General features: G+C 42.3%; 1 protein-coding gene across 1 annotated transcript; it reads left to right on the top strand.

Annotated features, from left to right (window-relative positions):
* The first annotated feature begins 2,212 nt into the window (after window positions 1-2,212).
* LOC122547102 (procathepsin L-like) lies at window positions 2,213-23,966 on the top strand. Its single transcript, XM_087976552.1, has 7 exons — window positions 2,213-2,359; window positions 3,256-3,378; window positions 7,280-7,459; window positions 12,344-12,562; window positions 19,898-20,063; window positions 21,258-21,357; window positions 23,867-23,966. Exons 1-7 carry the CDS (start codon window positions 2,228-2,230, stop codon window positions 23,964-23,966), a joined length of 1,020 nt encoding a protein of 339 aa, XP_087832678.1. The 5' UTR covers window positions 2,213-2,227.
* The last annotated feature ends 1,639 nt before the right edge of the window (window positions 23,967-25,605 follow it).

Here is a 25,605-nt window from a genome sequence, read left to right as displayed (position 1 = left end):
GCAATGATATTGCCACTATTCTACCCATTATCACTGCAGTAACTATATTTAAAACGTTCAGACGGAATCAGTCAGATCCAATTAAATGTCAGACTTTAATCTCATTTGCTTTCTGAGTAATTGTTCCCCTAGTAATCAAGGTAATTCCCTCCCTTTACTTCTTGATTCTGAATCTTTTTTGTTTTGTTGTTTTTAACATGAAACTGGATATTTGTTCAAACTCCCTGCTACTTTCGTCTTTTCTATTATTCATGGGCAAATCTCACCATCGAAATAATCAATATTTCAGCTAGCTTCTTCCTTTAAATAAGTATTAAAGTCCTTGCTTTCACTTTCTTTTTTTATTTGTCATTAACATTCATATTCTTGTTCTCTTCATCAATATTTGTCATTTGTCAGTTCCTTTTTTTAAATCTCCTAATCGTTGTTTGCACAGACGATGATCAATTTCTTTAGACTAGACGTGAATTTGATATTTAGCCATAAATGGTCCATTCTTCTCTTATAATCTACACCATTGAATAGTTCCTTGATAAGAATACCTAAATATTACCTTAACTGTATCCCACTGTTTATCCAGTCTCTTACCTCACCTTTTTTTCCATCTCCCACTGAGGTAAACGCTGTCATCATCTTCTTGTGTTTGATCTTCTTTCAGTTTCAGGCACTAGCTTGATATCCAAGATTTTCTATTTTACATTGCATCTGAAATTCCGGAAAGCTGTGACTACTTTTGTTGAACGAATCATTTACTGGATTATTATTGATGATCCTATCTCGTTTTATACATACCAGGACGAAAATAGCTTGTTCTCCAGTTGATCCTATAACGTATTCTTCGAAAAACTCTTATAATTACACACCATGAATACAACCACAAGGTTGTATTTGTCAAGTTGATTCATCCAAGCAACGTGAAATTTAAAATTGTAATGACTAATTCGATACCTTTCTTACAAAATCCCACTATTCCTTGGTTTGTGCTCTCCATCTGCGCTCTTAAGAAACACAGGAATAAGACCCAGCAGAGACTTATTTTCCTTTCTCATCACCACACATAGTCATCCAGAGAACCATTTCTAACTATTTCACTGTTATCCGATGGTTTTAAACATGAGACTGTGCAGCAAATAAACTAGCCCTTCAGACCACCATGGTTGCGCCTACCATGATGCTTTTCTAATTTAATCTCATCTGCTTTCACATGTTCCGTGACCCTCCATATCCTGCCTGTTCATGTGTCTGTCTAAATTTCTCTTAACTTCGACATTGCATCTACTTCTAGCACCTCAACTGGGAGCATTTTCCATGCATGTGCAAGCCTCTGTGTAAAAAAAAAACAGAAATGCTTGCCTCTCGTTTCAACTTTCCCTTTTCACATTGAAGCATATCAAACGAGCTGGCCAAATTCCCTCTGTCTTGTTCGTTTACTTCTTAAACATGAAGGACTCTTGAAAACTCAGTTGAATGGTCCCTTCCGTGACCATTTTGGAACCACTCCTCTGAAACAACTTTCATGTCATACCCATTGTTCTGTGACTTTTTACATCAACATTTTAAAAATGCGGCACGCATTCAATTTCGGAATTCTATCATTAATTCTATCTTTTTACTGAGGACATACGAGTTTTTTCAGTTTGATTTTTTTCCTGTCTCTTTCCATTTTGATTGCATTGGTTCAATTTCTTCCTTCCCTTTCAACTCGCGATTTACATGTCGTCTTCAGATTATTTTTTTGGAATTTTCTAAAGTGACAGAAGATAACGATATAATATGTCCACCTGTTCTTTATTTCCTGTTGCTAATCCTGCCGTCACGCCTTCTAAGGACTCATTGCTCAATGTAAGGTTGAATGCAATGTAATCATTACGACATGAGCTGTTGACTGATTAAACCTGTGGATCGTGAGTCAAATAACCTTCATCACAAGAAGGCAATTTATGGAAAAGTATGATTTCATTTTACCGAGTTCATTCCAATAATTGGTTTTAAATTTGAAACGTCATTAATTTGATCAATCTCGTGCTGGAAGATTCCAATCCACTGACGATGCCTCATGAAGGTGAATTACATTAAACTTTCACCATTGGATGAATTGTTGGAATTTTATTGTTTGTATTATTAGTACAATTTATATTGTTCCTTCTCAGAATAAGGAAACAGCTGACTTGAATATGACCCACTCCCGGTCAAAATACCACTGGTTTTGTCTATTAGGTTGTCCATCATGAACTTCTGGCTCTTTCTGGGCAGTGTGGCCGTATCTATTCTGGCTGCAGCCTCAACAGGCACATTTGATTCGAAATTGGATGAAGACTGGAAAAATTGGAAAACACAACATGGGAACCAGTACAGCAAGGCAAAAGGAGAGTCTGTAATGTTAAGCTCACTCAGAATAGGAATGATCTGCACACAATTGACAGAGATTGAGAATATGTAGTTGCAGTCAATGACAGGTACCTGTTGAGTGAAGTGACATTGAGAAAACATTGATCTTGAAATTCAATGGGTATTCTCCAAGTTTCTAACTTCATTAGAGAACTGATCAAACACAAAGTGAATCAGTAGCGACTTGGTGTATCTTAATTTACTAGGATCCCGTTGCAGTCCTGTTGGATTTACTACAAAGACCACAAACTGTCTCTAGAAGATTAAGATCCATTCTTGGTGTTGAAGAGGCAATTGTAAGTGGGCAGCTTGGAGACAGAGGGATGGGGAAGCCGTCTGATCATCCCAAGCGGCCCATTCAATGAAGCGTCTCTTTGCCGACACTGATTTTACTATGCTGGCAGCTTAAGGCAGGTCTCTCACACAACAGGATAAGAAGGTATATACATGCACAGTAATTGCCCATGTATTGGCCTCGGCTTTTTCGCAAGGTCGTGGCTTATTGAATTCCCTGCCTGCCACTGGCTTAATCTTACTTCAGACTGGGACAGGTGGTAGTCGAGAGAACGTATCTATTGTCAACGTCATTCATGACGGTCGACTAAACCATCCTCTTGTTCAGCTATTTTATTCTTAATTCACTTTCAGCATGAATCTCACAGACTGGCAGCTCGACAGGTTTTGCTATGGGTGCGTTATATTGAGTGGGGTGAGGGGAACCTGATTAATAATTTTCAGATCTGTGTGGGAGGATGGACCCTGACAGCAAAATGTTATTTCAGGTTTCACAAGCGGATTTTTAATGCTTCTGTATAATTTTATAAATGAAAGATGCTGCAGCCTGATTATATTAATCTCTTTATTCAGGATGAAGAGAGCTACAGGAGAATGATATGGGAGGACAATATGAGATACATCGAAAAACACAACATCGAACACTCATTGGGAAAACACACATCTAAAGTGGGAATGAACAAATTTGCAGCTCTGGTGTGTACAGGATGTATCGTCTGGGATCTATTTGATGCTGCTGATTGTGAAATTGTGAAGCAATATAATTGTGAAGTTATATTCAGCTACAGGAGCAGCACTTGGACATTTGGTCCTCCAAGCTGACTCACTCATTCAGTACACTCAATGACTGATCTCACTTTACTCCAAATTGTTGATTCCTTCCTTCTCATTCAAGGTTTCTATAACCCGTAACTCCTCTGGAAATCAAAAACATCTCTCTCAAATTTGTATATATTCAATGACTCAAGTCTCCATTTCTCTCTGCGGAAGAGAACTCAAATGACTAACAATCCCCTGATTCGATAATTTCTGCTCACTTGCACGATCAGATTCTGTACAACTAAATTGCATTAAACAACACTGGCTGGCTTGAGCTCCCTCTATAGACGGCAGTCACACTATGGATACACCTCTATGTTGTTAAGTCTTCACAGATGCTGTCCATTATGACGTCTGGAAGCCGGAGTTGCATTCTGTACTGTGGAAGCTGCTCCCTTCGGCATCAATTTTCTTCTTGAGTCTGCTGGATCTCTGGCTCCGCCCTACCTGTCGTTGACTAAACATTACTCACAGCAGTTAAACTAGTCTGCATTCCAATCAAATTGAAGTACATGATCCTTCTCTCTGTATTATTGCTCCTCAGGACAGTTGGTCATTTCCCCTATTCTTGGCATCTCAAAAAAATGTGACTAATTACAGCAACATTACACCAGCATTCCATGAATTGAAAATACATTAATCGAATTGAATTGGATTGAATTGAACTGAGCTGAACTGAACTGAACTGAACTGAACTGAATTGAATTGAATCGAATTGAAATTAATGTGACGTGTACTGAGGAACAGTGAAAAGATTTGTCTTGCGAACAATACAGGCAGATCACTGAGTTAAGTCGCACAGATAAGTAAATAATAGCGACAATGACTACGTCAGGCCTTGGTTCTGTACTCACCTTTCCCATCAAGAAAATCATCCTCTCACCATTTGCCCTGTCAATCCCCCTCGAATCGTATTTGTTTCAGTATGAGCAGCACTCATTCTCCTCAACTTTATTGTGGAGTGGGCCCAGTCTGTCAAAATGTTTCTCTTGTGATAACCCTCTTCTTCGTAGGAATAGTTTTGATTAACCAGCTTCAAATTTCCTTCCAAATATTCCTTCGTAACGAGTGAAATCAATGCTCATCACAGTGCCTTCTGTGTTTGTCCAATGGCAACAAGACTTCCCCACTTTGATACTGTCTTTGCTCTGCCTTAAAGACAATATTTGTTTTGCCTCTTTAATAACTTGCTGGACCTATGTGCACACAAATGTTAATAAGTGAACAAAGAGACAAAACTTTTTTTTACCACAGGAAAGCCGATATATTGTGTGCACTTGGAATTTTAAAAGACATGTCATGCAGTGCCACATCAGCTGTTGCTCAAGAAAATAACAGCTTATGGTTTAATGCGTAACACATTGGCATTGGTAGAGGATTTGTTCGCTAAAAAAGAAACAGAGAATGGGATGGTAGAAAGTGAAGACAGAAATAATCCTATTTTTCTTCTGGGATGGAGGGGAACAACTGCACCAAATATTGTCCAGCGAGTAAAGACTAATCAGGTTGGGACTTTACTGAATGGGGTTTATAAGAATGACAGGTGATCCCTTTGAAATTTATATGTTCTTACTGGGTTTGAAAGGGTGAGTGCACAGATGATGTTGACGCGAATGAGAGAGGCTCGGAATTGACATCATCGAATCACAATAACAGCGTTTTGAAATCGAGGTGTGGAGGAATTCCTTCTCCCTGAGGCCTGAATGGCTTTGCAGGAAGATAGGAAAGTGAAGAAAGCGTTTTTTATGCTCCCCTGTATTTGTCATATTATTGAATACAGGTGTTGGGATGTCATGTTGCTGTTGTAGAGGACATTGGTTAGGCCACTGTTGGCATATTGCGTGCAAGTCTGGTCTCAATTCACTCGGAAAGATGTTGTGAAACTTGAAAGGGTTCAGAAAAGATTTATAAGTATTTTGGCAGGATTGAGGAATTGAGCGAGAGGAAGAGGCTGAACAAGTTGAGGTTGTGTTCTCTGCAGCGTCAGAGGGTAAGGAGTGACCTTATGCAGGTTTACAAAATTACGAGGTGCATGCATAGGATAATTCGACAAAGTATTTCTTTTCCCTGGGATCGGGAATCCAGAGCTAGAGGGCAAAGGTTGAGGGTGAGAGGGAAATGACATAAAAGAGACCGAAGTGGCAACGTTTTCACACAGTGGGTAGTACATGGATGGATCCAGCTTCCAGACCATGTGGTGGAGGCTGGCACAATTGCAACATTTGAAGGGCATTTGCAATGGGTATATGAATAGGAAGGGTTTGGAGTGATACGGGTTGGGTGCTGGCAGATGTGACGAGATTGGGGTGGGATATCTGGTCAGCATGGAAAGGTTGGACCGAAGGGTCTGTTTCCATACTGTACATCTCTATGACACGAGGCCTCTCTGTATGCCTAATCTGAGAGAGATATTTAAGCGGTAGGGGAATCAAGTGTTACAATGAAAATGAAGGAACGGGAACATGGGCAATTTTGGGTCAATCATAATGGAATGATGGAGCAGGGTGGAGGGGCCACTAGTCTACTCATGTTGCTATTTCTTATGTTCTTATGGGTGAGGAAACAATTGCGCAAACTGAGGAGGACAGCCTGTCAACAGCATTGAGAGGAGTCCTTAGGTAAGGATAAACACCCCAGTGGGTGGTGTCACCAATGAACATGCAGTACAGGTGGAGAGCCTGGAAAATGGAATGGAATCTTTGCAGATAGCAGGGTGTGAGGAGACGTAGTTCAACGTAACTGTGGGAGACAGTCGATGGTCTAGCTCTTAAATGGAAACATTAAAATCAAGAAAGGAAAGGAAGATTTTCAGAGATTCCAGGTGAAGTTGGGACAAGGGTGGAAAGTCGAAGTAAAATTGATTACTATTTCTAATTCTGGGTGAGAGTAGGAAGCAACAATCAATGGATCAGAGACAGAACTTTGACAGGGGTCAGAGTAGGACTGGAACAAGGCGTGCTCCATATAGCCTGCAAAAAGGCAGTCGCAACTCGGACTTTTGCATGTACCTAGGGCCCAGCTTATTACTCAGAGGATGGGACATATACAATCCCCTTTCAAACCGACATATACCCCTCCCTACCCATCAAAAAGAGATACCAGATGATTCAATACCAGTCTGCAATCTCAGTTTGATATGTAGACATCCACAGTTCCGGATGATAAGTTATGTGATGATGGATAGCATCAAATCTGGTACTTTTCTAACCATTCCAATCCAGTATCTTCATGAAAATGAACAATCTGAGTTTCGCATCTAAATCTAATGGTCCAAGGGCGATGAGGCCAACTCAAGGCCAACGTGTTATCCGGAAATCAGGTCAGGCAAGTGATGAAATTTGTAATCCTCCTGATTGGGAAGGTTCATCTCAAACACCAATAAACCCCACCAATCTGAGGTGACTTAACCTATCCTTCCATGATGAAATTGACCTGTCAGGTTTTAATGGTCAGAGACGACAATCGAACTGATTCTTGCGAAATGAAACACATGTATAAAGCTCCTACCATTTTGGTAATTGAACAATCGAACAGAGATATTTGAGCTGCTCGAGGTTTCTCACACAGCTTTATATTGGATTCGGACGAAATGGATGGCCCCTTCTTTGCCTGCTGCTCATTTATTCATTCAAATATTAAACACGAGTAACGAGTGCCCTCATTGCTTTCACCGCACTTCATGCTAAAGTCAGCGAAGATGTAGAATGTAGCTCTCTGACGTTATTGACATAATCACCACTAAAAGTCAATCATTTCACCAATGTGTTTGAATTTTCAGACCAATGAAGAGTTCAATAAGCTCATGAATGGATTTCTCCGAATCGAAGCTGTCAACATGACTGAAATTGAAACTGATGAAAGAGATGAAAGTCGTGAATCTGAAAAAAGTCACATTGAATTGAGAACTGCAACTGTTGACTGGCGTAGAGAAGGTGTAGTTACTCCAGTGAAAAACCAGGTAAAAATCAGAAAAAGCTCTCAAGATTATGAAGTGCAGACATTAATTTCTCAATAGGATTGGACATTATGATCACCTTGTAGGAATTGTTAGGAAAGGCTCCGTTTCAGTCGATCATTTTTAACCTAAATTGCTTCTCCTGCTTTCTTGTTGCATTTGTTTCCTGGTGTTGGTTATGGTCAGGCAAGGGAGCATGGTATATGTATCAATGGTAATGTTCGTGCTTTTACTCATAATATCTATAGAAATTTTACTTCAAAAACAAATTCAATGGTGAGATTAAATAGTAAAATTGAAGTCTACCAGTACAATTCCGATATAATAAATATAAGTTTAAATGTAAATTGGCACAACTCAACAATGGTAATGTTGCAAACTGCAATGCCAAGCTTCCTTGTGATACCATGACCAGTCTCATTCAAAGAATATTCGATCATATGCTCGACACCCCAACTTTTAAAACCACGTTCACAGTTCACTTCTGTTGGGCCTTGTACCTCTCTCAATCATTCTCTCCAACCGGACAAGGCTGATCGACAGGAAGGCAGTACATGAAGTATTGTGTACAAATGGGAGTTGTAAAAGATCGGATTATACTGTAATTCTCTAAGTGTCAGTTGCATTGTATGTTTAGGAGGGATACCACCATGAAGCTCAGTAAGATTTCTCACTATCGTTGTAAAAACCATCTCGTTAGCTACGTCAATGCAGCTATAACATCCCGCATATCCGATTCGAGCCTAATCTTCCCACACATTATTCCCGGAACAATTCAATGGATTCCTGATTAGTGCCCGATATCCTGGGAGCTGAGCCATCACAAAAAATCTGCTGTGCACCCACATGAGCACTAGCATGGCAACCTTGCACTGCTCAGATAGGAATGCTTTCGAACATGCTAGAGAATGGTACAGAAAAAACAACCAACAGCCGTAAGAATGCTATGTGTCAGAATCTCTGTGACCACCCACCTTCTCCCTCCGACTCACTCTATCCCAGCCCCAGCACCCCCTCCTACCCAGATTCATGCTGTCACTGACGTCTTCCTCATCTTCCAAACCAACATCACATCGGTATTTCCACTTCACTACCTTGGAATACCTCCCGCCATGTACCAACACCAAGAACCATGCAAAACTTAAATCTCTCACTCAATCCTTCCCTTTAGTCATTCCAGGAGATGAGAGAACACTGGAGGATAGAAACATCTTGGATTGGTGGAGAGGTGTCTGACACCAGATTCCTCAACCTGTGAGGAGAAACTCTTGTTTCTCACAAGAAAACATGATACACCCACATTCCACTAAGCGAGAAAATACCATTCTTCACTCCTTTGTTAGCACTCTGTCAGTCTCATTAATTATTCAGTGTATCTTTGCATTCGTCCCAGAAACTTCTGTCTCTCGTGTTCTGTCGGTTCTGTGAGCATCTACTCTCGCTCCGCAGGGTAAGAAGACACATCCTCGTTCTCTGAGCATGAAAGTATTGCGGCCTCAGAGGAAATATCAGTAAGGCTGCGTCCAGCACACACACCCAGCTCCCTGGGATTTGAACTATTGAGGGTTTGGGAGCACAGTCTGGTAAGCACCTCACTGTGGCATTTGTCACAGAACTCAGAGGACTGCCAGCGACCCGGGACGGGCAGAAGAGACCCTGTGGTGTCGGCAAATATCTACATGTACCAGGGAGCAGCAGATGCAGCAGGCAGGGATATACACTTGAAAGACGACAGGGATGCAGATACACTATGGGGACCCAGATATCCCAATCAATGAATCATCTAACCTCCAAGAACAGTTTTGCAGTGGCCATGGAGAAGCAGGCCCAGCAACCTCAGCCTCTGTTGGCCATGGGCACAAAGCCGTAACCCATCGACGACTGCTCCACGGGCCTGTTGTCGAGGTGCCACTTTGTAATCACAAGTAATAGGAACAGTGCCTTGCTGGAGGAGGAAGAACACACAGGTCACTCCGAAGACCCAGACTCAAGATATCATAGAAGTGGCTGAGCCTCCACCTGCAAACTGCTGCCCAGTTCTGCTCAGCATTGTCAGAGCTCCCTCACCCCCGCCAGACAGAAATGCTGCGAGGCTGACTGAACAAACCACTGTTGGGCTAACAGGCAGCAACAAGGAGTCCGATCCTTCCTGCCCAACCTAGTAATCGGCATTCATTAAATCTGAGACAATGAAGGAAAGGGAGGTTTAGTGGCAAGCATGAAAAACCTCGTACATTATTTGATCCTTTTCGATAAGTGGTAACAGCTTGACCTTCCACTTGGCTGTTCCTGCCTCGATGGAGAGAAGCCTTAATATAACTGCACCACCATGATGCCTGATGCCATGGTCACATAGGATCAATGTGTGTACGGAGAGCCTGGTGTTGCATGTGGAAGGAAGAGGAACAAGGTTTGCCGAGGTAAGGCTGTGCTGCGAACACCGTCACACCTCATCCAACAACTTTATGGAATCCCTTCCCATCCAAGATTCATTTTATTCACCATCTCATATAGTGTTATCACCCATCCTCGCTCACAACTGCAATCTCCCAGACCTTTAACGCACAGCCCTCAGAGGTGAAGAATTGCAAACCCTTCTTCCTGTGACAACAGTTCCCAATCCCCGAACTGGTCACTTTGAAGCCAAAGGACTGTTGAAACCAAGTATCTGGATTGCAGATGCAAGGACAACTCCTCCCGCCCCCGCACCAGACTATGGTCGATCTCCGGACTGGGATCTGAATCTGCCCTTGATTTTCCCTGAATGCACTTTGGATCAAATCTGTCAGCTGGACAGTTTTACCTGCAACAACCTTCCAATGCCAGTTGCTGGTATGCCCTTCAATTCAGTATTGTACTGGCATAGCTCACAGGAAGTGCCATCATGGTTATTGGTGACAAGCAAATGCCAAATGCCAAAGACCATGGGCAAGGCCTATATAACTGGAGCCTGTGCAATTTGTCCTGAGATGCTATTTGGTCTGATCGAACACCATGGTCGTTTGTAGCAAATCGGAAACAACGTTCATCCTGTCCCTCTCTGAGAGCCATGCCATGTTCCCTAGATAGCCAATGCATTTTGTGAACTTGTCAAGAGAGGAAATTGAATAATGAGACATGTTTTGCTATTAAGAAGACTTTTCATAATCAAATAATCCTCTTACTTGTCAATGCTTCAAGTTGTTGGTTACTGCTGTAGAAATTACATCAGTCTTCCTGGGAATAACCCTAAGGACGCTGCTTGGTCCAAACACTGTCCCCGCCAGGCACTCAGCTCCAGTGTGGACCAGCTAGCGGAAAATTCTCCGACATCCTCAAACTCTCCCTTCGACAAGCTGAAGTCCCAACCTGCTTCAAGAAGACCACCAACATCTTCGTAAGTGTGGAAACAAAACTCATGCATTGTTCCTTAATGACGACCGACCAGTGGCCTGAGAACAATAATCATGAAGTGCTTCGAGAAGCTGGTGAGGGTCCACATCAACTCCATTCTCCCAGCCTGCCTATGTCACTTAACATTTGCCTTTTAAAGTAACAGGTCCACAGTGGGTGAAATATCTCTCTCCCTGCACCCCTTGGACATCTGGACAAGGACACTTTTGTCAGACTCCTGATCATTGACTACCCCTCTGCCTTCAACACACTTGTCCTCTCCACATTGAACTCAAAACCCTGTGACATTGGTCATGATTTTATCCTCCGCAACTGGATCCGCAGCTGTCTGACCCACAGATACCAATCATTGAAGATAGGCAACTGCACCTTCTCCCGAAAAACCTTCACCACTTGCGTCCCACAATAATCAGTGCTCAACCATTTACTGTACTCCTTTTACACCCACGAATTCCGAAGGGAGATCATCTATACGTTCATTGACGACAGCACTGTAAAAGAAAGGAAATTTGACAACGATGAATGATAAGACAGAAGGGAGATAGAGGGATCATTGACATGGTGCAATGGGAATAGCTTCTCTCTCTCTCAATTTCGGTAAAATTGAAGAACACATAATTGACTTCAGACGGAAAGTAGAACGACACGCTTCCATCTACATCAATGGGAATGAGGTTGAGAGAATGGAAAATGTCAAATTTCCTAGACTGCCCATAATGGACAAACTTTCCAGGAAATGCCATGTGTTTGTGCCGTTCCAAAATATACAACAACGCGTCTTCTTCCTCCAGAGAGCTCAGGAATTTTGGCATGTGCACAAGGACCCTTACTAACGTCGACAGTTGCACCTTTGAGCGCATCCTGTCTGGGTCCGGAAGGCCAGATATGACAACTGCAAAGCTCAGGATCATAACAAACTACTGAAGGTTGTGTGCGCATCCCAGACCATTATGGAAGCGAATACTCTATCTATGAACTCCACTTACACATCTCGCTGCAACGAAACGGCAGGCAATATCATCAAGGACCTACCTCACCTTACATGCATTCCGTCAGGTAGAAGATACTGAAGCTTGAACACATCCACCAGCAGGTGCAGGAACAGCTTTTCCCCAGCTGTTATTAGACGGTTATGAGACTGCCTTGCTCAAATCATCTGATCTTGCTGACATTAAATTTGCCTTGTGCCCACTCTCTGCAATGTACCATTTGTCCAAGTCTTTTTTGATCTCTTCATCCTCGCATACTATCATGTGCCTTTATTGCTCCTAAACATGTCACTGTTGTTCGCGACATGTGACAATACATAAATCGAATCAAATCTGAACCCAGGCACACCGAAATTCACAGATTTGTGTAATTCTGAGAAACCTGAACAAACATTTAGACTAAGAGCATTAGTGTGAGACGGTGTTCCAAATGAATGTAGATGCAAACTGGCAATCGTGTTTAGATCAATATGATTTAATGTGGTTATATTTCTGACAACACTAGGGTCAATGTCATTCTGACTGGGCTTTCAGTGCAACTGGTAGCATAGAAGGACAGTGGGCAAAAAAGCATGGAAACCTGGTTTCTCTCAGTGAACAGAATCTGATTGATTGTTACGATCGGGGTTCTGGATGCAATGGTGGATCCGCATCGCGTGGCTTTGAAGAAGTGATTGAACTTCAAGGCATCAACTCTGCTGAAACGTACCCTTACACAGGAAAGGTAAATCCCCAAGACCTCTAGTAAGATTGTGGTGCAGTCGGTTTCATTCTCATTTTGTTATATTTTATTTCTTCGGTCCTGTCTGCGTTCACTTGGAAGTTTTCTTGGAGTTTATTTTAATTACCCCTTGGTGAAGAGCAACGAAATCTGTGAGTGTGTAGAGCAGCATGGACTCACAACTTAGAGAGCCGAGAGAGTTTGGGTTCCTGATGGCTCCTGTCCTGACGCCAAGTCATGGCTGCTCAGGCGGTGATGAGTCTAGGTCCCTGGCAGTGCCCAGATCCAGTACAGTTTCCTGCAGGCAACAGATGAGCTCTGTTTTGTTCATGGCAATGTCTGTATCTATCATAGATTCACAAAATTAGCTGTGCAGGTGAGTCTGGGATTTTGGCAGCATGTGCATCCAGCACAGATTCATGGAGGTAGGGTGCAAGTGGGTTAGTTTTCTGTCAGTGTCTGTATCCAGCAGAGGTTCTTGCAGTCAGAGCGGAGGTGAGTTTTGTTTCCTATCAGAATATGTATCCAGCTCAGATTCATGGAGGCAGACAAGGTGAGTTTGGTTTCCTGTCATTACTACATCCATCATAGATTAATTGAGGCAGAGTGAAGATTAGTTTGGGTTCTGTCAGTGTCGCTATTCAGCGAAGATTCATGGAGAGAGGGGAAAGGTGTTTTCGGGTTCCTGTCATGATCTGTATCCAGCACAGATTCATGGAGATGGGGAGAAGGTGAGTTTGGGTACCTGTCAGTGCAGGTCGCCATCACAGATTCATGGAGGCAGCAATGGAGATTACGCCCAGTACAAGATCCGGCAAAAACTGCAGTGACTGCATTAGTAAGCGATGTCGAAAGCAGCTCGTGGTAACAACAGAATAGTGTTTGGACCAATGTCATGCCGAGCATCATCAGTGCCAGCTACGTTGCGGAGGTCCATCAAGGCCTCCTTTTGACCAAGGCATCAGTTGAGTCAAGATGCTGCCAAAGATTGGGCGACTTTCATTCTGACGGTGATAGAGAAGGGGACATATGCCTGACCAGCATGTCCATGATGGAGTACCTAGCAAGGACTATGAAGTTGGACGTTTTCTTTATTTCTCCATTTCTTTCTCCTTTATGTTGTATGTTGTGATATTAAATGTGTTTTGTGATGGTGCTGCAGCGTGGCAACACGAGACAACACATTTCACTGTTTATGCAAAGAATATGCACGTCACAGTAAATAACTCAAATGAAAATCCTTCGGTGCTTTTCAGAAGCACGGAATTTCTCGAACATCCATGGCGTTAGACCGTGGAACGCAACGCTTTTCAAATGGGAGCTGCCATCCTGGATCTATGTCAATCCTTCCCTGAGAGTCTGCTCTCAGGTTTCTGAAAGTGTCACTGTACAAGCAGCGTTAAGGGGGCTGAGATAATTTAATCTTTCAGCACTCCCAGTCATCTCAAATTTATCTTGGAATGCTCTCCGACATCTTGACACAACACCTCGTACCCTCAGACAATGTGTCTGAGGAGTTAAGAGTACTTCCATTTCTGTGAATTAATGCTCACCATTCCCACAGTTCAAAGATGTGGAGGTTAGGGGGATTGTCTATGTTAAGCTAACCATAGAGCACCCGGAATTATAGGTTAGGTGTTTAAGCCATGGGAGACGCAGGGTTACAGGGATAAGGTAGGGCCGAATGGGCACTTTCTACACTCTGGGGAATCTATGATACTGTGAGTTAGCATGTGGATGTGACGTTTAGCTGAATCAACGGAACATTCAGCATGTTCTGACCTTCAGACGGGGACGTGCACCATCCACTATAACAGTTAACATACTAACACAGCGAAGGACAGATCTGAAGAGTCAAAAATAAAGGTAGCTATTTTAATCTGTGTGCTTCCCCCATATGCCACATCGGGCTGGTCAGTCACTCTAACATAAGCAACTTTAGATGAAAAGGAACAACTTACGTTTGGAGTATGAGCTATAAGAAGTTAGAAACGTTTGATGAGAAATCTTCGAATTATGTGCTAAAGTCGTTGGTAGGTCTGTGTGTAAATATGGTCCTTTGTTAACAGAGGTGTTTACTCTTTAGGAATGTCATTTACCGTGCATTTTTGCTGGGTAGACATTTGGCATATTGTGGTGTAATTAAGAATCTTAGCTTGAATCTATACTCAGGAGACTTTTTTTGCGTAAGTTGCTTTACGGTTGATGCTGTTCCCCCAGAAGCCGTTCTTGTCTTTGTACACGTAACAATTGTTCAGAGTTATGGATTTGATTGGGGTCAGCCTCTTGCGTGCAAATTCCAGCTTCTTGTCTCAATGTCACACAGTTTCACCCTGTTCTTCAGTTCATTCTTCAAGTCCTTACCCCAGCTCTTCCACACTCTCATGCCTGACCTTATTGTAGATCACTTGTGCGTTATCATACATGGCAGCTATTGCTTTTGTTTTGGGTTTGTGTCAACACTGAATAATTGTTCCTGTGGTAAGCTGTGGTAAGCTAAGTTCATTGTCTGCCCATCCACTCTGCTCTCCAAAATGCAGCGTTTCATTGGCCATATAAACAACAGAATGAAAGAAACACTCTCTTCATATGACAGGCGTGCATGATCTGGTGACTGGGCATCAGTCTGAACTCAACCTTTTCTCTGGCTATGTTTTATGGAGCTGATGGCCTCTCACTCACTGGCTGGCGAGTCAACATTAACAGAGTCTCGTCTTTCGATGAAGCCCCAGTGTACGTATTGTCACTCGGGCACTGAGCTGGACAACAGAAGTGCTTTGCACAAATGACAGCGCCACGGAGTGGTCATTACCAGCCAGAGGCCAGTGGACCTGCTCAACAGGAAGGCAGTAACATTCAGTACAACAACAACCTGAGGGCTGGTATTGATCTTGGGTAACAGACCAACAGTAAGTGATTGAGTGAGAGGAAGGGAGGTGACGATCACAACACAGCTTTGTGTAGGGGTGTGTTTGGCTGGGGTGGGGTGTGGTGCAGTAAGGTCACATATCAGCAGGTGTACCCATCCTCAACTGGTACTTGATATTTTCCGACCCCTAAATCCAGAAGCAATGCTGAACTCATTTGCATGTCGTTGTCCTCTCATGTTGAGCACCTCACTCACCCCTGAATGAATTATATTGGCATTGGGATCAGAACTGCTCAGTATTATAAATTGCTAATTTGGCAGCCTCAGTTTGGACTCCAGCATGAATACTCGGCTTGTGATTCATTACAGCTTTAGTCCCTAATTTACACTCCACAGTTTGGGAAACGACATGATCTCAAGAGTTCAAGTGAGAATGACACCCCTTTCCATCAAGGAATGACGTGACATCAAGGAGCCCAAGAAAATCTGGAGTGAATGGGAATTGGAAGAAAAAGTTCCTTTAGTTGTAATTATAGCGAACAAACTGGAAGGCGTTTGCAGTTATTTGATGTCTTTCTGCGCAGGACATGTCGATCGGAGTTCTTCAGTGTAGCCTTCTTGGTACAGCCATCTTCAGCTGCTTCATCACTGGCCTTTTATCCAAAAGGTACGCAGGGGGAATATCTACACGATTGTCAGCACCATTTGAATTTGTCACATTTTGAAGAAATCTGTGTCCAATGCGGCAAGGTGTGGACAATATCTCCACCTGAGAAGATAAAAGACAAATAACATTCTCACCAGACAAGAGCCAGAAAATGACATAATCCAACATGGGAGAGAATTTAACCATTACTGAATCGCACACTGTCAACATCTCTGAAGACTTTCCATCAACTAAACAAAAGGCAAAGATATGGTGGAATACTTCCACTTCCCTGGATGACTGCAGCTCCAACAACAAAGAAAGAAACAGTTATTTTATTGGTTGTCTGCTATAGACATTGGACAGATTGGACAGTAGATCTTGGAAACGTGCAGATATAACAGAACTGCTGATAAGGGTGATTTGAAATTCCTCAATATTAATTGGAGCATCCGTGGTGCAGATTATCTGGATGGAGATGATTTTGTTAGGTGTTTACAGGAAGCATTCCTGACGCAATAATTAGATATGCCGACTGGGGGAGGCCATATTGGATTTGGTGCGAGGCAATTCGCCAGGCCAGGTGTCAGTTATGTCGGTGGCAGAGCATTTTGGTGACAGAGAGCATAAATGCCTCAAATTTGCGGTCGGCATGGGGAGGAATTGCAACTGACTGTATGAGAGGGAATTTAATCTGGGGACGGGATGTTTTACTGCTCTTAGACAGGACCTGTGGAGTGTAAAATAGGAATAATTGCTTTACGGAAATGCACAACAGAAATGTGGAGCATTGTTTTGCTGTGTTGAATACCTTTGTCCCAATGAGACCGGTGTGGAATTGTAAACGAAAGGAGTCCTGGATGACAAGAGCAGAAGAGCGGGTTCTAGCGCAAATTTTGAAGATTACAGAGTCGAAAGGAAAGAACTCAAAAATGGATTGAGGAAAGCTGGTTGGGGGCATGAAGAAGCCTTGGCGGGAAGGATTTGGAAAAATACCAATGTTTTGCACACGTACATTCGGAACAAGAGAATGATCTGAGAGAGCGTAAGCTGGATCCAAGCCAGTGGAGGGAACTTGAGCACTGAGCGTGGCGAGATAGAGAAGGAGCAAAATGAGTTTTTTTGCTATTGCGAGAGAGGGTGCTTGATGTTAGAGAGAATACTGGGGAAGAGCTTAATAGGCTTGAGCAGATTGATATTAAGAATGTGGATATTGTGGAAATTCTGGAAAGCATGAGTATGATTCAATCTCGAGGGCCGGATCAGATATATCGACATTTCCTACAAGAAGTGAGGATTGAGATTGCTGCACCTCTGGCAATGATCTTTGAATCCAACCTCTCCATAGTAGTTCTTCATGTTTGGAGGGAGGCATATATTGTACTTCTCTTCAGGGAAGTAAATAGGGAAAGATACTGGATATTATTGTCTCGGTAGGTTTACGTCTGTGGTCAGCAAGGTACTGAAAAATATTCGCAGATATAGGAATTTGGATTGTTTGGATAAAGATTTTTGATTAAGGATTGTTGTTCTTCTATATATGGCTTGTATAAAGAAGTGGAAGGTAACTAGAGACGTTTACCCAGGAAAAAGGCTGTCAGGAGAGGTCATACGTTTATGGTCACTGGAGGAAGTAAAGGGAAGATATCAGAGGTAGGTTATTTCTGCAAAGGGTTTTTGATACGTGGACTGCACTGCAAGCTTTGTCAGTAAAGTTAGAGACATTAATAATATTTAAGCGACTGCTGGTCAAGCATATGCACGGCAGCAATTTGAGAGGTGTGTATTTAGTTTGATATTAGATTAAGATAAATGTTTGGCACAACGTTGGGGTCCGAAGGGCCTGCATTGTGCTGCACTGTTCAGTGTTCTATGTTTTGACTCTGAGGAGGTTCGACACCATCCAGGACATTCACTCGATTTGTCTGGCATCAAATCCACAAATATTAATTCCCTCCAACATCATCACAAAGTGATAGCAGTATATACAATCTACGACCTACAGCTGTGAAGTTGACCGATGGACTGCAGACAGAACCTTCCAAACCGAAGATCACTTCCGCCAAGGACCGTAGTAGTTACAGTTAACACCACTCCCTGCAACATCCCCTCAAATCACTCACCATCCTGGCTCAGAAATTTATTGTCATTCCGCCACCGACTTTGGGTCAAAAGCCTTGAACTCCATCTCTAACAGAATAGTACCGATCAAAAATTCTGCAAATGTTCTGGAAGGCAGCTCATCACACCTTCTCCAAGCCAAGTTTGAATGAACGCTGACACAGAATGCCACAACTACATTTTAATCCATTTTGGAATTAAATTTGGGTGGATGTGGCAATTCCTCCTGCTACACACACCCACCCATTTCGATATCACTCCCAGTATCAATCTCACCCCAGAGTTGGCATCATGTTCTGCCCTGTGCCCTGAAACTGAAGCAACTGCAACATTGGAGAGAAATAATTGAAAATTATTCACCAGAATCTTCACTCCATCAGAGTGTAGCAAATTCACCACATTTATAATTTTCCAATTTTCGTTTAAACAGGGGTATCGAGGCCATAATTTAGACAATCAATATAGTCCATCATTTCCAACATGCAAGAATTTACAGAAAGGCCGAGGGGTGCAGGTGTATAATTCCTTGGAAGTGGAGCCGAGGATAGATAGGATGGTGAAGGAGGTATTTGTCACAGTTACCTTTATTGTTCAAAACATTGGTACAGGTATTGGGACGTCATATTGCAGCTGTACAGAACATTGGCGAGGCCACTTTTGTAAAACTGTACACACGTTTGGTTGCTCTGTTAAAGGGGAGGATGTTGTTAACTTTCACAGGGTGCAGAAAATATTGACAAGGATGTTGCTGGGATTGGGTTTCAGTTATCGGGAGAGACTGATTAGGCTGGGGCTTTTCTCCAAGCGGAGGAACAGAGCCTGAGGGGTGACATTATCAAGGTTTATGAAATCATCAAATACATGGATCGGGTGAAGAGCAGAATGTTTTAGCCATGGGATCTGAGTCCAAATCTAGAGAGCAGAGCCTTAAGATGAAAGGGGAAATATTTGAATAGGTACTGGGACTAATACTAATTAGTTGTAATCCAATGACTCTAATGATGTAATTATTGACGGTTTGGGAAACGGTTATCTGTATGTGAAGAATTTAATTCACTAATGTATGATCACAAGTTTCAGATGAGTCGACCGAAAACTGTGAAGAGGCTCAACTCTTTCTAATGTAGTTTCGGTATGAGCTAATTCAATGGTGAGCTTGATTGGGATATTGAGTTGTCAAGGCAAAGTACATTTTTTTTTATTTTCTCACATTTCAAGTCATTTGTAATACCATTGCTTGGTCTAAGTGAAGAATGTTTCGAATACATTGAGCAATAAATATTAAGTTTGACACAAGAAAACCCTAAAAATGATCTGAGTTGTTACTGTCTCGCGCCGAGGATCATGTATGTATGGAATGACCTGCCTGAAGAAGTGGCGGAGGCTGGTACAATTACAAAATTAAAACGGTACGGAGATGGGTATATGGATTGGAAGTGTTCAGGACCAAGTGGTCGCAAATGGGACTACAATACGTCAGGATATGTGACCGGCGCGGACGAGTTGGAACAAACGGTTTGTTTTCGTGCAAAGTCACGCAAAATATACCTTTTTCTAAACAAATAGTGAACAAATATCGCACAGGTTTGGGAAAATAAATTGGCTGCCAAAGTCGGAATGCAGAAAAGTGTCAAGCAAAGAAAAAATAGCTTTATTATGATCTTAATGAGTATTCCTTTTGAACATTTTATTTAAAATTTAGGATAGAGACTACTGCAGATTTCAGCCAGATAAAATTGCTGCTAAAATCACTGACTACAAATGGGTTTGGGGAGGCGAGGCAGCATTGGAACAAGCTGTGAGAGAGATAGGACCGATGTCTGTTGTGATTAATGCAAGTCTGAAATCCTTTCAACATTATAAAGGAGGTAAGTCGCAGAGCACTGGATGATGTCTTTGAATCAGATTATCGACTGTTCAAGAAAATGTATTAGAAATCATACATCTACAGACACATTTACTGTCACTATTTTGGTATTAATATTACTGCAATGTTTACCATGGACCATGACACTTACCACTGTTCCTGCCTACACTCCCCCCGTGTTACATGCCGTCCAGTACTGTCAGATATCATCGAGTTAAAGTTAGATCTTGCTACAAACTGAGCTCAGGAGTGGTAATGAGAAATGGACCTGCTCCCATTCGGAGTGATGCAAATAGCTCAAAACGTTGTGCTATAGCTAAGAGAACTGATAGTGAGGTGTAACTGTCCTGATGTGCTGCTGGGTGACTGCACATGTCAACGTTTTTTAAATTGTAAACTGAAGACGCTACACTCACTGTATCTGGATTAAGAGGAAAATCGAGTTTCGGGCAAAAGCCCTTCCTGATGAAGTCGATTTTCCTGCTCCTCAAATGCTGCCTGACTTGCTGTGCATTTCCATATTAAGTCTAATCTGGACTCTGATGTCCAGCGTTCAGCAGTCCTCACTTTCGCCTGAGGCTGAAAAGGTTGCAGCCTTGTTCGCTGGTACGACAGAGGCTGAAGGGTGAGCTTGTGGAGGTTCATAAACAATAATGGGTATGGGACGAATAAAGAGAAGGAGAGTCCAAAACTAGAGACCATACGTTTAAGGTGAGATGGGAAAGATTAAAAGTTACTTGAGAAGCAATGTTTTCACACAGCATGGTACGAGTCTTGAATGAAATACCAGAGGAAGTGGTGGAGAGTGATACAAATACAACATTAGGAAAGGCATCTGGATGAGTACATGAACAGGAATGGTTTACAAGTATATTGACCAAGTGCTGGAAAGTAGGACTAGATTGGTTGAGGATATGTGCTCAGCATGGACGAGTTCGATCGAAGGATCGAAGCATTTCTACGCTGTAAAACTCTATGACTCTGAAGGATGTGCCGAGAGGAAGTGCGAATGGCAGAGGCGATGTCATTGGGAAACATTGATTAAAGTGAACAGAAGTAATGGTGCGGAGTGAGGACGATCAATTTGAAGACAATTAGTAAAAACAGACATGTCAATGTTCATTAATCAAAGCTAAATTAACACTAATTAAATATTTCACAGATAAACCATTTAATATGTGTCTCCTTACATGAGTTTACTATGATGAAAATTGCAATGAATATCTAACCCATGAAGTGCTGGTGGTTGGTTTTGGAACTGAGGATGGAATGAACTATTGGCTGGTTAAAAACAGGTCCGTACTCTATGAAAATAAAAACATCTGATCACAGACGGAGAAGGGACAGTGACATGGAATGAATTTCCTGTCTCTGTGCTGCAATCTGTGTCTCTGTTCAACGAGCACGTAACACTGTGTTTATCTGGAAGTGAATGCTTAATGGCTGTGCTGTCTGAGATGGTATCTGAAAAACGTCAGATGCAGGTATCCCATCACCAAGTAACGCTGCACTTACAAGTGTACGATTCTTGACTGAAGTATTGCTTCGTTCAGAGGCAGGCATCAGAGTGTCATTATCCCTGAATCACAACCATTTTATAAACTTACCAGTACAAATTGCAAACATACGGTTAAAATTAACAGCTATACACAACAAAAAGCAATTTGCTGGGGCAATGGGCAGGAAAGCCAGACCCCAAACGCAACTGTACATCCTATTCACAGGGAAACAAGGGCAAAGCTCGAATCACTCAACCGTCTCACCTGTCACCAGGGCACTGATGGGACCAGATTAACAGCCCCAATTCTGGAACGTAGAACAGAGAACTTTACAGCCCAGTACATGCCTTTCGACACTCGATGTTGCGCCGACCTGTGGAACCAATCTGAAGCCCATGTAACAAACACTATTCCGTTCTCGTCCATATGCCTGACCAATGACCATTTAAATACTCTGAAATGTGGCAATGCCTCTACTGTTGCAGGCAGAGTTCCAAGCACCGACAACAATCTGAGGAAAGAAACTACCTCTGACACCTGTCCAATCTCTATCGCTGTTGATTTTAAAGCCCTCCTGCTAGCCATCGCCATTCAAGGAAAAAAGCCTCTCACTTTCCAACCTATCAAATATTTTAATTAACTTATGTGTCTCAATTAATTCACTACTCAAACGTTTTTCTAACTAAAACAGCCTTAACTCCCTCAGCTTTTCCTTTTAATATCTCCCTCCAAAACTGGCGATTTCCCAATAAATCTCATCTGAACCCGTTCCAAACCATGCACATTCTTCCTGTAATATGGTGACCAGAACTGTGCACATTTCCAAGAATGTGGTTGCAACAGAGTTTTGTACGGCTCGAAGCATGATCTCCTATTTCCGAAACTGAATCCCACTAACACCTGGGAGGCAACCTGGGAGGCAACAATCAAACATCGATGTACCTGGGAGGCAACAATCAAACATCCCACCTGGGAGGCAACAATCAAACATCGATGTACCTCGACAGGAAGATCTCTGTGCTCATCTATAAAAGCACGAATCTGACCATTCGCCCATTACATTGGATTCCTTCCAAACTGAATCACCTCACACATTTCCGCGTTAAACTGCATTCACCACCTTTCGTCATAGCTCTGCAGCTGATCTACTTATCTCTGCAATCCATACATCCTTAGTAACTGTCCATAACTCTAACGAACTTACTGTCATCCGCATATTAATCCACCATCCTTATGTGCTCTCATTCAGTTCATTTATATAGAAATCGACTGACAAAAGTGGATCCAAAACTGATCCGTGCGGTACTTCATTAGTAACTGAACTATAGAATGAATATTTTCCATCAACTACCACCATCTGTCGCTTTTCAGCGATTTACTCTATGAGGCGTCGTTGGCTGCCGTTATTACAATCACGGCAGTCAGGTTTGGAAGAAGCAGTCACATCTTCAGGGCCAGATTTGATACAAAATGTTTGATTAAATAAAACATGTGCTTCGGGTGATATACACACACACACAGACACACACACACACACACACACACACACACACACACACACACACACACACACACACACACACACACACACACACACACACACAAACGCACACACACACAGACACACACACATTTCTACATGATTTCCCAGAGGAAACAGTATGAGGGTCTTATAACAAAAATACACATTGTTGTTTAATAAGGTAGATAGTATTACAGTGTAATGGGTGCTGGAATAGTTTGGTGAAGCTGGAAATGTGATTTGGGCAGGGTAACCGGATATGGAACAAATTTTAAGGCCGACGTATCCTTGCAGTTCAGGAGACACTGGGTAACCTGTGCCCAAATCAACTCATGCTCTGCACAGACTCTATCCTGTGGGAGGCAATCTCAGAACGATGATGGTAAAAAGAAACTCTGAGAAAATCTCCTCCTCCATAAAGCAAGAAGGAAATCTCCAGGAGGCCATATATACTGCTCTCACTCGTCCCTATTCACTTTCCCCTTCATATCTACTCCAGCTGCAGACCTATCCCTGATAATGATCTCACCTCATGCCATTTTAAATGCTGTCGTGAGTCCATACGTACTGGACAGATCAGCAATTGATGCAAAAGAAAACAATTGACTCTTTCCAGCCTGATGCAAAGTATTCTTTACAACTCATTATCTAGCTCAGTAATTCCAGAATTCAGTCCCTAAAATAATTCCAATTATATACCAGAGTTAAAACAGCTGCTTCTTCAAACATGTCTCTTTTATCAGCGTTTTGATTCCAATATCAATCGATTGTCTTATTTTCCAGCTGGGGAACAGACTGGGGTGAAGACGGGTATATCAAAATTGCTAAGGATAGAGGGAATCACTGTGGAATTGCCAGTTTTGTGCGGTACCCTGTCGTGTAACGAGCCAACTGATAAGACAGAGCTTCATCAATCCCAGCTGAATAATAATCCGGATCATTTCTGTTAATGCTGACTCATTCAAAAACATTGCTTTAATTGTCTGCTGCAAATTTAAAAAGTGAAATAATAACGATTTTTGCACATTTCTATCGCGTCATATAAAACCAATGGCATTGTCTGATTGATGCATATAGCCACTGTAAATGATAGAATAAATACATTCTCCAGCTTGTAGAAGACAATAACCTGCATGTACTGCTGATGTCCAACAATATAATAAAGGCTGCCAGCAATCATTTTCAGAGCTTGTTTGTTCCAAAGGAACGTATTTGTCTTTCTGCCGAATGAATTGGCTTGACTGCTATGAAATCTCTTGTCAAACCACGTTGTAGACAAATGCACAGAAAATTTGAAGAGTCTATGTTTTTTGACACCAGCACAGTTACTGAATAAATGCAATGGGGTTGTTGAGGACAATAAGGCTTAATTGAACAGAGTCTAAGCAGAAACCCTCCTGGAAACAGGTTAAGCTGGCCAGACTGGAGACTAGGGGTGTCCCGATGAGATTCAGTTCAGACAAATGCGAAAATGTAATTTCATCTATTGATTGGCACTGAACAGAAAAACTGGTAAACGGAGTATTTTAAGTATGGCAAAGCAATACTGGTGGAGAATCGTCAATGACAAAAAGAGGTCACACACAGATCTGTGAAATAGACGAATACTGGTTTATTTCTGACGACATCATGGGAATGAGAAATTACTAGGAATGGTACAGCATGGACACACTGCACAGATAATTCCAGGATTCTCTATCCCGTGTTGTAGATATAAATAGTGTGCATAGTGTTACATCCGTGTTCCCGTCGTGCATGGTTAATTCCAAGACAATATGAATTAAATTATATTGAATGGAAAAAAGAATGTAATTGTAACAGGGGTGTCCGTTCCTCCTCTAGTGCAGGTGCCCATCTCCAGTATCCTCGTTTCAATGCTTGTGCAGGGTGGTGTGCAATCTTCCGTCGAATCAGGTGTCACTCAGTCTAGGTTGGCTTTGTGTGGTTCAGTACTTGAGGAGACTGGGGATGTCCTTGCATCACTTCGAAAGAGATGATGCTATTGTGAGCTAGGAATACTGTTGTCACATTATCTAAGGAGTGTATTCATTGAGTCTGACGCTGTTTAGAAAATGGCTTGTTTTGCTGTTTTGTTACTGAGCTGATTGTGGTCAAGTTGAGGCATTTTGCGTATGTTGTGTTTAGTTAATAACCGACATGGCTTCTGCAAACAAGTAGTGGGCAGGCAGAGTAGTTCATTTTTTTTCTCCGACAATTCCTCCTTTTTTTGTTTTTGTCTGAGAACTGGGTTTGAGGTGAAGGGGGTGTGTCGCAAGAACTAGGGGGTTATCTGACGCGGTCGGGCCAGCATCAGTTGGGTAGTATTTGGAGTCTGAGTCCAAAGCTGCCTATTCCGTGTCGGTTGCAAAGTTGTTGTTGTTCGAGTGGGCCTTCATTGATGCATGGTAAGGGGACGGGGGTAGCACCTTGAAGCACAAAAGCTGGCGATTTAAACACATTTTAATAGCCATGCAAGAAGTGCGATATCGACCATGATAGTCATGACGAATATGAATCCCTGT

The sequence above is a fragment of the Chiloscyllium plagiosum genome, unplaced genomic scaffold (genome assembly GCF_037043375.1).
Source record: "Chiloscyllium plagiosum isolate Xiang-an unplaced genomic scaffold, Cpla_swu_hap1 HiC_scaffold_29, whole genome shotgun sequence".
Taxonomy (NCBI): Eukaryota; Metazoa; Chordata; class Chondrichthyes; order Orectolobiformes; family Hemiscylliidae; genus Chiloscyllium; species Chiloscyllium plagiosum.
The sequence above is the reverse complement of the archived record's forward strand: the minus strand, read 5'-3'. Positions and strand labels throughout refer to the sequence as shown.

Coding starts and splice junctions, on each gene's coding strand:
- LOC122547102 (XM_087976552.1), top strand. CDS start 2,228: ATGAACTTCTGGCTCTTTCTGGGCAGTGTGGCCGTATCTATTCTGGCT. Junction 3,379..7,279: donor TGAACAAATTTGCAGCTCTG/GTGTGTACAGGA, acceptor TTGAATTTTCAG/ACCAATGAAGAGTTCAATAA. Junction 21,358..23,866: donor TATTGGCTGGTTAAAAACAG/GTCCGTACTCTA, acceptor CTTATTTTCCAG/CTGGGGAACAGACTGGGGTG.